Below are 13,710 nucleotides of genomic sequence, written 5' to 3'. Positions count from 1 at the left end.
GAAATTATATTAGTATAATTAACAAGTATATTAATGTATTATGAGTTTTGTATTTATATTTTACATTAATATCAAAATCAGTATTAGATATTAATAATGATTATATTTTTATCGATGATATTGATTGAGGTATCCCATAGTGGTGAGGAGATCTTTCCTCCAATCGTTGTGTTCCTTTTTACCAGTTCTTCCTTGACACGGGCAGTGGAAGCTTCTTTTTGTGGGGTCCGGTTCAGCTAATTTCCTATATAGAATCTAGAATTTCCTCCCATGCGTTGCACCTCACACGTTGAATTGTACAGGCTGTATCATGGTACTTTACTCGTTGAAATTACAAGGTCGTGTGAGAGTTATACAAGCAATTTCAATGCGGCTTGCCAATCCATTGTTGGCATCGTATAATTAAAGAAATTATGTCATGGTGTTTTGTAACTTGTGGGGGCAAAAAAAAAAACATAACATTTTTAAGATCAGTGTTATTTCTCCTTCCTAATTACTTCGTCCATACTCTTTTTAAGTTAGAGAATCTCAGTATTCCGTCGTCTCGACCATCCTTTGAATCTTTCTTTTTATGTTTTTCTTGTAAACTCCCTTGTAAATTACGTTGATGCCTGCTATGTCTTTATTGTGTTGTTATGATACATATGTGTATTTGTTTCTCTGTACTTCTTTTTCATATACCATATAATTGGATGTATTAAAAAAAAAATACTAGGTCGATGATCATAGAAAATAATTACGAATGATTTCAGCGTGAGACTGCGCAACATCAGTTAAGTTCGCCATATAAATCATTTCAGCTAAAAAAAACAAAGTTTGGAAAGCTATCAAAATGAAAATGCATATATGTTAATTAAATCTGAGGGTCTATTCTGTAAAATTACATGGCTTTTTAAATGAGTAGTTAATTAGTTATATATGGTAGATACGTGCCTTAAAACGTATCAAATGCATGGCTGAAGAAAATATCCATATGTAATTTACCTTTAAATCCACGGTATTTCTGAGGAAGTCTCTGTTGTGAGCACGGTCAAAAACAACCTGTGGAACAACTTGTCCACTTGCACAACTACGACGACGCTTAATTAAGCAGGCGACAAGAACTAAATAACCATATTTAATTATGAGACTTCAAAATAAAAACAAAGTCAAAAGAGAATATGAAGAAATGGATTAGCTAGAATACGCAATAGCTAATCAAGGGTTTCAAAATAAAGATTAAAAATTACTTGCTCTCCCATTCTGATTCAATCTTCTTTCTTAGCGTCGGATTAAACAAATCATGCTAATAATTAGTCCGTGTAAAGTAAGTGGCCACTAGCTGTACTACTCGAGGGTTGTTGGCGTGCTCGGTCGTCCTGGGCGAGAAACCACGGAGCACATCGTATTGGGAGTTTAGTGGCAAGGTCTTTAATAATCCAAGTTGGCTTCTGCAACTATAAATTAGTGTCCGAGATCTGCGACTTTCAACCAAGATTGGATGTTTGCTTTAGCCTATCATATAGCCATAACATAGGACTTTTTGTATTTGCCTTTGGTAATTTAGTTATATTATTTCCAGTTTAATGCATGCATTCCATTGCAACAATTAACATAATGCGCTGTTATAAAGGGGCAGGAGAAAAAAGTATAAAAATATAACCTAAGTATAAGGACTCTTACACGCTGCAATATGAAAATGCATTGCTGTGGAAGGGGATCATTCGAAGAGAGCGAAACAGCAACTTGATTTTGAGAACATTATAGCCCTGTACTTAAAAGAAAATATCTTTTGCCATGGATAACGTTATATCATTGAACCTAATTAATTAATTGCTGAAATTATATATATCTTCCAAATTAATGTCGTTCCCCTCATAGCCTCAGTGGTAGATTTGACCAGCCTTTTTTCTTGTTCCACCAAACCAACGTATCGTTTCCAATTAAGTGCGCTCAAATTTTTTAATCCTGCACACCGGAATAATATAACCATGGCTGCATGAAGAGAGCGGTGGAATTGTCACTCGCTTAAATATTAGTATTTGGGATGCCACATATTTCTACTTTTTCCCAGATATGTCAAATCAGTGTTTGAGGGCAGATTCATTCGAATTTCACTCTGCTTTGTCTTTATTACCGGGTTCATAAGGAAGCGAGGTGGACAAAATCATTTTATTAACTATATATACAGTATCCTTTTACACCCAACACGCGTAGCGGATAATAATTTGAAAGTTTTAATAAAACTGCACATATATACTGATGACGTTCGAGGCTAATTTTTACTGAAGACGTCAAAATAGTGTGCCTCTATATCTAGCCGTCTGCAAAATAATATAAAGAGGAAGTTTCATTAAAAATAAAGAATCCTCCACTTATACTAATAAGGCTTCATAGAAGATAGCCCAGACTAAGACTAAAATATCTTAGTCTATGCAACTACTTAACAAATAAATAAGAATTTTGCGTCCAGGACATCTAAATGTATAAACAACTAGAGAAAGAAGTATACATGAATGAATACCCTCAGCTACACGCCCCAAGGTAAGAATAACAAACTCCCAAAAAACACAACAAAACAGATTAGCTGCTGGCAGCAGGAGTGGCTGGTGGGGCACCCGTAAGAGGAGCTACAGGTGCAGCATCAGCAATAGGAGTGGTTGGTGGAGCAGTTGTAGGAGTTGCATCGGCAGTAGGAGTGGTTGTTGGAGCACCGGCTGAAGATGTTGCATGAGCTACATTGGCTGCAGGAGTTGCCGTAGAAGAACAAGCCGGTGGGTTCAAGGTTCCGGTAAAGGTAGCTTTAGCATTGGAACACGCTGAAAAGAATGATTTATTGGCATGAAGTGGCGTGAAAGTCAGATCGATGTCCGCCACCTCAACACCTTCACAAGGATTCGTTATACTGCAGTCCAAGGATACCGCAGCATTTGTGGTCGTGCTTCCCTTTATGTTTTTGAAATGCACGTCACTTATCTTCCAAAATGACTTTGACTGAAACCTCATTGCCTTAGTACCATAACTTTGATCGATAACCACCGGGTTGCTCACGTTGTCCATCAAAAGATCTTGATACAAGATTGACTTGGCTTCTCCTCCTGGGCTTTGCCCCACCATGGTTTTGATTCTCGCACCGTTGGTGGTGCCTTTGAATGTGCAGTTCGTGATGGAGACACCATTCACACTTTTATCATCTGGCCTCTTCCCAAGGCTTCCCACGCTAATTCCATGGCCTGGTCCACAAGTAATGTTGAAGATGGTCACGTTACTAGACCCTTCTCCGACAGAAATGCAATCGTCACCAGTTCCGATAACGCTATGCGACACAGTCACCAAAGAGCTGGACCCGATATGCATTCCGTCTGTGTTGGGGCTGTTCCCAGGAGCTGTTATCGTCAGATAGCTGGCCGTGAAATTGCTACTTTCATGAAGATGGAAGTGGAATTGTTTGCTATTTACGGAACTAATGCCATTGACGATCACATTGCTCACTGCATTAAACTTTAGTGACTGCAGGTACAAAGTCATTAACATTAGCAGCCAAATAAAAGCTATGTAACCTTAACTAATTAATCAAGTGAAGTCCATATTCTTTTGGTATCTTACCGAAGGAAGGGAAGCGCACTCGGAGGATTTTCCTTTGCAATCATTGTATTGCCAGAAAACGCCACCTTGGCCATCAAAAACTCCGTTGCCGGTGATAACGAGTCCGTCAACGTGTTCAAAGGTAAACCATTCGGGAGAGACATATTCAGACGGGTCTACTGTAGCTACCACTGTTCCCAACACCTCGACTGTTATGGGCTTTGGGCTTGTGCATGGGCCTGCAAACACTGTTGGCCCTGCTACAAATGCTCCTGCCGGAATCAATACCTTTGACGGTGTAGTGCTGTTCTTGCATGCCGCAATCCATGCATGCATGAATGCCTACAGAAGCACAAATTGCAAACAAGCTCATCTATTATATATGAACTCTCCGCTGCAATTAAATCCACTAACAAATCCCTTGATCCTTCGCTCCCTATCAGAACAGTGTGCGCGTGTGTATGTGATTAGTAATTTGCAAAATGAAATTATGTTCTGACCATAACATTGTCGGTCTTGTTATCGGCCTTAGCACCGAAGGTTGTAACGTCGTAAACTGCAACACCACCAGAAATGACAGGAGTGACGCCGGTAGGTGCAATAGGACCTCCAGCGGGGGTGGCGACAGTAGGTCCACCAGTAACAGGAGTGGCAGCAGGTGCGCCACCGGCGCCAGGAGTGATTGGTGGAGCACCGGCAGGAGGAGTGGCAGGGGCGACACCAGCGACAGGAGTGGCAGGAGTGGCAGGAGTGGCAGCTTGAAGGAGGCTACGGGAATGGCCAAGACTAAGGGATGCAGCTAAAATGCTGCAAGAAAGGAAAGCAGTGAGAAAAAGAAAAAAAGCCTTGGCCGCCATAGCCTCTGATTGATGAGGCCTGAACGGCTTATTGAAAGTTTATTTATTGAGATTGGGATGATTTGATAAAGATGCTAGTCACACACATATATATTCGAAGTTTAAAGGAGGGAAGGCCTTAATTAGAATAGCTTGGTGTATGGTGTCTCGTGTTCATCGCTTATCAAGTTATCTATAGGTGTTTTATTGTCTAAATCGGAACACATGCTTTGCAATTTTGGCAAGTTGCGTAACGTTAAGCTCAAAAAGCGCAAATGATTTTTGTAACTTATGAAAGATGCAACTTATAAAAATTCTATGATACCTCAAGTTCACATGTTTTAATAGCCATTTCTTGCCAAGTGTAAATAAGAACAAAATTGTAGTGTCTAAATCTTATTCCAAGGTGAAAATATAATTAAAGTTCCGGTTTGCTAAAGACATATAATTCTTTTTAATTATTAGGTTTTAGTATTGGCAAATGTTACCAAACTAAAATTTTTAATTTGAATCATATTTATTAGCAAATTATAGTGTCAAATTAATGGACAAGTAACAAAAAATACAGCAAATCAAATTATGATAATGAATTTTGATCAATAAACTATTCATTGTTGTATATATAGATATCTTGATATTTTTGAATCTGTTATATATAATTAGTTTTAATGATATTAAATATTGGGAAAAAAGTTTGAATAATATATATCTCTTGTTATTTGACTAGCTATTATATTTAATGAATTATCTTGTACAGTTTGGTCAAGGGAAAAAAAAAAGAAACTATGATGTTAAACTATAGAGACCGTCATGTTAGATTATGAAGAATGATCAAGAAGAATAAGAGAGCTTGAAGAAAGAAGAGAACTGAGAATGGTAAATCCCAGTAAGTTATTTGTTTTACAAGATGCTCTAATTCATTAACCAAAAATAGAGATGAACGGAATAGCTTTGACTCCATGCAATATTTAAGTCATCAAATGAAGTGGAATTTGAGACAAAGAATCTTTATTTGAATAAAAGCATGACTCGATGCCTACTATGAATAATGACGTTGCTGAAAATTATTATTGTCAAGAAGATAAAAAATTTATTTGAGCAAGGCTTCGAATAATGTTTCTACAAACAAAGATTGAAAATTCAAGGCAAATTTTATTTGAAAAAAAACTTCTTTTATTGGAGGTAGAGCATGAAGTTTCAAAAGCCAATTACATGAAGAATTATTTGATGTCTTATGCGAATTAGAGGTTGACTCAAGACACGCATCGAATAAACCTCATGAGAATTTGCTACATCTTGCTAATCTCCTCCTATATATTCGAATAGGGTATTGAAGATAGAAGAACTCACAATATCAAATGGAAATATCAAGATTCAAGCTATTAGATTTATTATTTGAGGTTGCTATGCTCAGTTGGAAGTAAAAATACCTCAACTGGAAGTTATATAATCAAAACTTGAGTCATCATTCTTCTAAACTCAAATATAATCTTTAGAGATGATTTTCACATGTTTTATTTGAGTTAACTTGGTCCTTGTTCGAGTTAACCTCTTGGCTCCACATGTTCTGTTATGCTTTGTTTTTCATTCAACTTTGATTTGTACTTGGTATTTCTGTGATCTCTCTCAAACCACCCATTTGTTTGAGGTCAAGCTTGGTTCATATGAAACTAGGCTCTAGACATGATTCATGCACATCAAGATCAACTTCAAAGATTTTCATGTGACGGAGATATGTTGTTTGGAATATGGTGCTTGGATTTCACGCCTTGATCCTGACCTTCAGTCAGTTCATTGATTATATCTTTGTGACTACAATGAATTTCAAAATGACTCTCGTTGCATTTGAAAGTAGACTTAAAGAGATTTCTAGTGATAGGTCATTTGTGAAATTTGGATTTGAATTGAGAGAATTATGGCCACTCAAATTTGACGTTCATTTTGCTTGTATCAGACTCAAATTTGTACAAACAACACTTCAAGTTAAAGACCAATAGTATTGTATCCTTACTTCTATTAGAATAAGTACTCCAATACTTCCAAATGACAAAGTGACTTTTATTTCAGGCCTTGTTCGAGTCATCCTTCGTTTGTTATATGACTCGTAGTCTATCTCAAATAAGTATACATATTTTCTAAGTCACACTCACTTCCATTCTAAGTGTCGTTCTAATCAAAGTCCATTTAACTCTTTTATTCCCAACCCTGTTTGAATAAATCTTAAACTCTTTGAAAGCTTTATTGAAATAAGTATTCTTGTCAGAGATAGCTTCTTCATGCTTTGTTTATCAAGTGGATTCAAGATCAAGTTTACATCTTATGAAACTCCATCTAAATATGCCCAATAATTACAGAAATGTTTTAGATCATCTAACAACATATTTTAGAGATGATTAAGCATGGATTGAGCTTCAACAGATAAATGACATCACTACTAATCTTTTGTCAGCAACTTCTAATGGCTAGTTTTAATGGCCATATTATATAAGCCAAACAAAAAGAAGAATGCACCTAAATATATAAAAGAAGTTTCAACAATCATATATATAAAGTCGCGTACAAAATAATATAAAAAAAGAAGAAGTTTCATTCAAAATAAAGAATCCCTCCATTATACACATAAGGCTCCATGGAGGATAGCCCAGACTAAGACTAAAATATCTTAGCCTATGCATCTATTTAACAAAAGAATAAGAATTCTCCGTCCAGGACATCTAAATGCATAAACAAGTAAACACAGAGGAATACATGAATAAATGCCCTCAATTGCATGCTTCCAGTTAAGAATAACTCCCAAAAAAACAAAACAAATCAGCTGCTGGCAACAGGAGTGGCTGGTGGGCCACCAGCAACAGGAGTTGCAGGTGCAGCATCGACAATAGGAGTGGCTGGTGGAGCAGCTGTAGTAGCAGCACCGGCAGCAGGAGTGGCTGGTGTGGCACCGACTAGAGCAGTTGGAGGAGTTGCACCGGCAACAGGAGTGGCTGTTGGAGCACCGGCTGGAGATGTTGCATGAGCTGCATCAGCGGCAGGAGTTGCAGTAGAAGAACAAGCCGGTGGGTTCAAGGTTCCGATAAAGGTAGCTTTAGCATTGGAACACGCTGAAAAGAATGATTTATTGGCATGAAGTGGCGTGAAAGTCAGATCGATGTCCGCCACCTCAACACCTTCACAAGGATTCGTTATACTGCAGTCCAAGGATACCGCAGCATTTGTGGTCGTGCTTCCCTTTATGTTTTTGAAATGCACATCACTTATCTTCCAAAATGACTTTGATTGAAACCTCATTGCCTTTGTACCATAACTTTGATCGATAACCACCGGGTTGCTCACATTATCCATCAAAAGATCTTGATACAAGATTGACTTGGCTTCTCCTCCTGGGCTTTGCCCCACCATGGTTTTGATTCTTGCACCGTTGGTGGTGCCTTTGAATGTGCAGTTTGTGATGGAGACACCATTCACACTTTTATCATCTGGCCTCTTCCCAAGGCTTCCCACGCTAATTCCATGGCCTGGTCCACAAGTAATGTTGAAGATGGTCACGTTACTAGACCCCTCTCCGACAGAAATGCAATCGTCACCAGTTCCGATAACGCTATGCGACACAGTCACCAAAGAGCTGGACCCGATATGCATTCCGTCTGTGTTGGGGCTGTTCCCAGGAGCTGTTATCGTCAGATAGCTGGCCGTGAAATTGCTACTTTCATGAAGATGGAAGTGGAATTGTTTGCTATTTACGGAACTAATGCCATTGACGATCACATTGCTCACTGCATTAAACTTTAGTGACTGCAGGTACAAAATCATTAACATCAGCAGCCAAATAAAAGCTATGTAACCTTAACTAATTAATCAAGTGAAGTCTAGATTCTTTTGATATCTTACCGAAGGAAGGGAAGCGCACTCGGAGGATTTTCCTTTGCAATCATTGTATTGCCAGAAAACGCCACCTTGGCCATCAAAAACTCCGTTGCCGGTGATAACGAGTCCGTCAACGTGTTCAAAGGTAAACCATTCGGGAGAGACATATTCAGACGGGTCTACTGTAGCTACCACTGTTCCCAACACCTCGACTGTTATGGGCTTTGGGCTTGTGCATGGGCCAGCAAACACTGTTGGTCCTGCTACAAATGCTCCTGCCGGAATCAATACCTTTGACGGTGTAGTGCTGTTCTTGCATGCCGCAATCCATGCATGCATGAATGCCTACAGAAGCACAAATAGCAAACAAGCTCATCTATTATATATGAACTCTCCGCTGCAATTAAATCCACTAACAAATCCCTTGATCCTTCGCTCCCTATCAGAACAGTGTGCGCGTGTGTATGTGATTAGTAATTTGCAAAATGAAATTATGTTCTGACCATAACATTGTCGGTCTTGTTATCGGCCTTAGCACCGAAGGTTGTAACGTCGTAAACTGCAACACCACCAGAAATGACAGGAGTGACGCCGGTAGGTGCAATAGGACCTCCAGCGGGGGTGGCGACAGTAGGTCCACCAGTAACAGGAGTGGCAGCAGGTGCGCCACCGGCGCCAGGAGTGATTGGTGGAGCACCGGCAGGAGGAGTGGCAGGGGCGACACCAACGACAGGAGTGGCAGGAGCAGCAGCTTGAAGGAGGCTACGGGAATGGCCAAGACTACGGGATGCAGCTAAAATGCTGCAAGAAAGGAAAGCAGTGAGAAAAAGAAAAAAAGCCTTGGCCGCCATAGCCTCTGATTGATGAGGCCTGAACGGCTTATTGAAAGTTTATTTATTGAGATTGAGATGATTAGATAAAAAAAATCACTCCCATACACACGCATATATATAGTTGGAGTTTAAAGGGAGGGAAGGCGTGAATTAGAATAGACTGGTGTAAGGTGTCTCGTGTTCATCGCCTATCAAGTTATTTTTAGTTGTTTTATTGTCCAAGTTGGGATATAAGCTTTGCAATTTTGGCTTGTCCATTTTAGGGCTTTCGTTGCTGGAGGTCGAATTATATGCAATGAGCCCTTTCATTTCTACAATCCACACAAAGAACATTGGCATTGGGGTTGACTAGCTTTGCCACGTACAGGTGTTGATAAATTATAAAGTGAGATAACTTCATCATTCTTCGCGTGCGACGTCATCAACCAGCACAAGACAAATCTCCTATGCTTGCGCGTCATCAGGTGAAGCATGGACGGTCGAGATCTTTAAGAATTAACGGCTCAGATGCACTGTCCCAGACACACCTCGGTCGCGAGGAGCAATTATGAGTTGTTTGCGTCCACTGCCTGCATCCGACGCCAAGATAGAAGAGCATTATTTGCGTAATTAATTGATTAATCCATAAGTAACCATTTGATTAAAAAAGTAATTTTGGTTAATATCAAAACTTGATATTTGGCTGTTAACGAATTCATTTGGATTTCTTAATTTTATAAAGAGTTTTTTTTATAGTTCTATTAATTAGAAAAATATTAATATTAAAGTTTTAAATGTTATTAGGATATTTACAAATACAAACTTCAATTTTTTTACATAGTAATTTATATAAAAAGTAATCATTGGAGACTGACAATATCACATAAAATTAGAAGATCAAAGATATTTTTTTACTATTTAATTAAATACAAAAGAATTGTTGGCAGAATTCTAAGGTAAAAGAAAGGAAAAGCATTGAAAATAACATATTTTCAGCTATTTTGATGAGTGAAATTGCCTTTTTTGGAAAAACTTCAAATATATTGCTCTAAAATTGATGGACAGGGATTAGTTTTTTTTTCTTTGGTGTAGGATAGTCCAAGTCATATTTGCCCCAGGCAAACGAATGGACCAATGCATTCTATGGCCCAGATTCAAGATTGGGCTCACTGATGGGCCTCCGGGGATCGCAAACGGCCTAATCTCATTTGTATGTCTGCGTACAAGGCGGGGTTTCCTCCGCTGCAGGGACCACCTTCTATTATCCTTCCTCCCCCCCCCAAACCCAACTTCTATTAATCATTATCAGTCACTGTACAGTATTGATATATCAGCATGCCAATATTACACTGCGTGATACTCTTTTGGTCCTGAATATAAAACTCACTTTACTGTAAAGTGAGTTTTATATTCAGGACCGGAGGAGTATAAATTACTATAAAAAGCTGCATGGTATTGTGCGGACAATGTAACTAACCTTGTAAATTCCTGCGAAATTGGGGGCCTACCAATATAGTTCCATCTAAATTGTACACGAATTTTCCAGCCTGCTGGGACGTGTTCTAAGCTTTGCCTTGCAATGCCATGTCCAGAATTGTCCAGTAAACGTTCGCGTCATTCTGATATAATCTAAGCAATATTTTCTTTAGAAATTTTCAGGGGACTTTGTAATTTTTTTCCGTTGGAAAAAATTTGTTTTTGATGCTATGGGTGCTTTCTTACGTCACCGAACCATCGAGACTTTGGCACTTGCGATATGGTTTTTATTTCGCTATTAGACGTGGAATTTTTTTTAATTTCAAAGATAACAACTATGCATCGGTTTTATTTTTTTATTGTTTGTTTGGGATTCCGTTTAAAATTTTGTACTTTTAAAAATTAGTTTGAGCTAAAGATCATATTTAACCTAGTATTGAGAGTAAATGAATTTTTCTTAAAAAGCTCTGCGTTGAAAACTAAATTTTAGAGGCTCCGAAATTATTATTTTTTAACAGGCGTTTCGGTGCTTTTTCTAATATTTTTTAATTTTAAATATTAAATATTATATTTACATATATTTTTTTTATTTATTGAGTACATCAAATTTTTTTGATACTTAAACCTGCTATTTAATTATATTATCCAAAATCCGGTGAGGGGAAAAAAAAATATTATCCAAACTTTATGTGGAGGTGGAGCATTCAGCGCTGGGGCGAACCGGGAAAGGTGCCATTCGCGCGTCATCCCCGTCCACATGCGAACTGTCGAGCGAGGAACGACGGATATTCCATCATTTATTGTTTAATTTCAGTACGGTCAACTTTTCAACTATTTTCAAAAGATACATTATGCATGTAAAATAATTATAGTTAGAAAATCGAATAACATAATTTAAAAATATTAATATTATCATGAACTTTTAAAATGACAGCTAAGTACTACCGGTTCAAAATATAAACTAACCTTTTTAAAAGGGTTATTCTTTTTTTTAAATAAAATAATATTTATTTTTGTCTAAACATTTAATGAGTGTTTTTTTTAATTTTATCCCAATATATTCTCTTTCCTCTTTAATTCATTTATTGCATCTTTTATTTATTCTCTTTATTAATAAGAGTATATTAGGAAAAATATATATGTCTTATACATTTATTATTTTAAATTGATTTTAATTAGTTTTTTTATAAATATAAATAGATAAAGTTTAATTTATATTTTGAACGGTAAGGAAAGAGTATCCAACAAAGAAAGAAAAGAAGGACAGTTTTCCGAAAAAAAGGGGGAAAACAAAGGAAGCATGACGTTATTTGGCGTTTGCTGTTGCTGGCTAGGGGAGAGGGAGGATTAATGCTTAATGATGCCATTTAAGAGTGGCTCAATAGAAAACATTTTAGAGGAGGCTGAGATCGGGAGGCCGCAGCATCTGACACATGTATGGCTCGTATTTGGCCAACCTCTCAGGGCCGGTGGGTTCCTCCTCGTAATTTGCTTACCTCGCCTTCAATTAATTGTCTCCATGTGTTGTCGTTCTTCGGTAAATTAGTTTATTGACCGGCGTTGGAACGCGTCCCATTCATGCTTCGTTAAAAAAAAAAAAAAAAAAACTAACGAAAGGGACAGTTTGGCCTCTGTCCATTCCCGAGCAGGACCGGGGGAGTGACCTCGCGGTGCCAGTTGCCGCCTGCACAAATAACCACACTGTTCCCTTACACTTGAAATTGCTTCCAGTTTTCACCTACTCACAGCACCGGCCGAAACTCCCGAACCACGCTAGTCACTAAGGCTATGTTTGGATTACCTTTTAGACTGCAAAACGCGCCTTGGAAAGTGTGAAACCTGGGTTGAAGAGTTTTTGGAAGAAAAAAGATCGTTTGGCATAGCGTTTTGTTCCATCGCCACCACCGCTTCAAACTGACTTTTATCTAATGAAACTTTTTCTAGCTTTTGCCTTCAGTTGCGTTGCAGTGAGTGGGACCCACTAATTTTTTTACCGTCATGTCCTTTGTTGGCGATCCCTGTGTAGGCCAACACATTTATTTATTTTTTTCCTTACCAACACTAAACAACATATTTATATTATTTATTATTTTTTTAATTTGTTCATTATATCTATTTAATTAATTATCTACAATGCGTTTTTAAATTTTTCTCAATAGCAAATATTTTTATTTTATAATCTCATAAATAAACTATTTTTATTTTATCATAATAATTTTAGGTATTTTTTTAACTATTACCACGTTAAAAACATAAAATATCTAACACTATTATTCAATAAAGTCCATGTCCTTTTCAGTCATTTTACAACTAAATTCACTTTTCTATTAATCATCTAAACAACTTTTAACTTTTCCAACTGACTTTTTATAAGCACCTATCCAAACATAAATCGCATTACACTAACTGACTTTTACTCTAACTTCAGTTACAAAAGTCAGTTAGACTAGAAGTCAGTTTTGCCCAACGCCAATCCAAACACACCCTAAAGCATTTAGTTTCTTTCGGTTGCAGTTAGTTGCTGCTTTTTAGTCAAAACAAACCAGTCAGGATAAGACGGATGTGGTGATGCAAAAGCATAGGATTAAATATAACAAGAAGAAATAACACCTGACGCAGGTGACGATTGATATACGAATATCCTCCTTTTCAGAATTATGTATTAGATATCCTGCACCATGTTAATTTTAACTCAGAATATAGCAAAAAGTTAACAAGGCTGAGGTTGTTCATAGACCTTGAAACCAACCCAAATGAGTAGACAATTTAAAAGAAGGGGGGTCATCGATGAACGCAAACTAATAATTGAAGAAGGGGCGACGAGCAATGGCGTAATGGTCTTGCCCCCTTTTTTTTCCTAAAAAAGAAATAAGGAAAGCGGAGCGCAAGGGAAAGAAAAGTGAATTGCAGAGGTTTGATTTTAATGGAAACAATGGAAGGGGAGAAAACCAGGATGGCACACAGGATGCTGTGGGCGTTGAAAGCTGAGACAGAACCCCGTGAATATACCAGCGGCCAGCCAAGGTATGAGCGAATGGACTGTTGGGAAAAAAATAAAAAATGAGTTTATTTAATTAACAAAAAAGAAAGAGATAAGGATGAGGAGGGGATCAGATATTCAGAACGGGAAAGCAAACGAATTGAAAAGGTGTTATCCT

At 37.7% G+C, this 13,710-nt stretch overlaps 2 protein-coding genes across 2 annotated transcripts; both read right to left on the bottom strand.

Annotated features, from left to right (window-relative positions):
* Nucleotides 1-2,562: 2,562 nt before the first annotated feature.
* On the bottom strand, nucleotides 2,563-4,421 carry LOC114741911 (exopolygalacturonase clone GBGE184-like). The gene is made up of 3 exons (XM_028930163.1): nucleotides 4,065-4,421; nucleotides 3,586-3,906; nucleotides 2,563-3,489 (listed from the first exon to the last, which is right to left on the bottom strand). The coding sequence occupies exons 1-3, from the start codon at nucleotides 4,419-4,421 to the stop codon at nucleotides 2,563-2,565; spliced, it is 1,605 nt and encodes a 534-aa protein (XP_028785996.1).
* Nucleotides 4,422-7,211: 2,790 nt separating this feature from the next.
* On the bottom strand, nucleotides 7,212-9,115 carry LOC114741907 (exopolygalacturonase clone GBGE184-like). Its single transcript, XM_028930159.1, has 3 exons — nucleotides 8,768-9,115; nucleotides 8,289-8,609; nucleotides 7,212-8,192 (listed from the first exon to the last, which is right to left on the bottom strand). Exons 1-3 carry the CDS (start codon nucleotides 9,113-9,115, stop codon nucleotides 7,212-7,214), a joined length of 1,650 nt encoding a protein of 549 aa, XP_028785992.1.
* Nucleotides 9,116-13,710: the final 4,595 nt, after the last annotated feature.

This window comes from Neltuma alba, unplaced genomic scaffold (genome assembly GCF_004799145.2).
Source record: "Neltuma alba isolate B1F8T4 unplaced genomic scaffold, ASM479914v2 tig00003562_pilon, whole genome shotgun sequence".
Classification (NCBI taxonomy): domain Eukaryota; kingdom Viridiplantae; phylum Streptophyta; class Magnoliopsida; order Fabales; family Fabaceae; genus Neltuma; species Neltuma alba.
The sequence above is the reverse complement of the archived record's forward strand: the minus strand, read 5'-3'. Positions and strand labels throughout refer to the sequence as shown.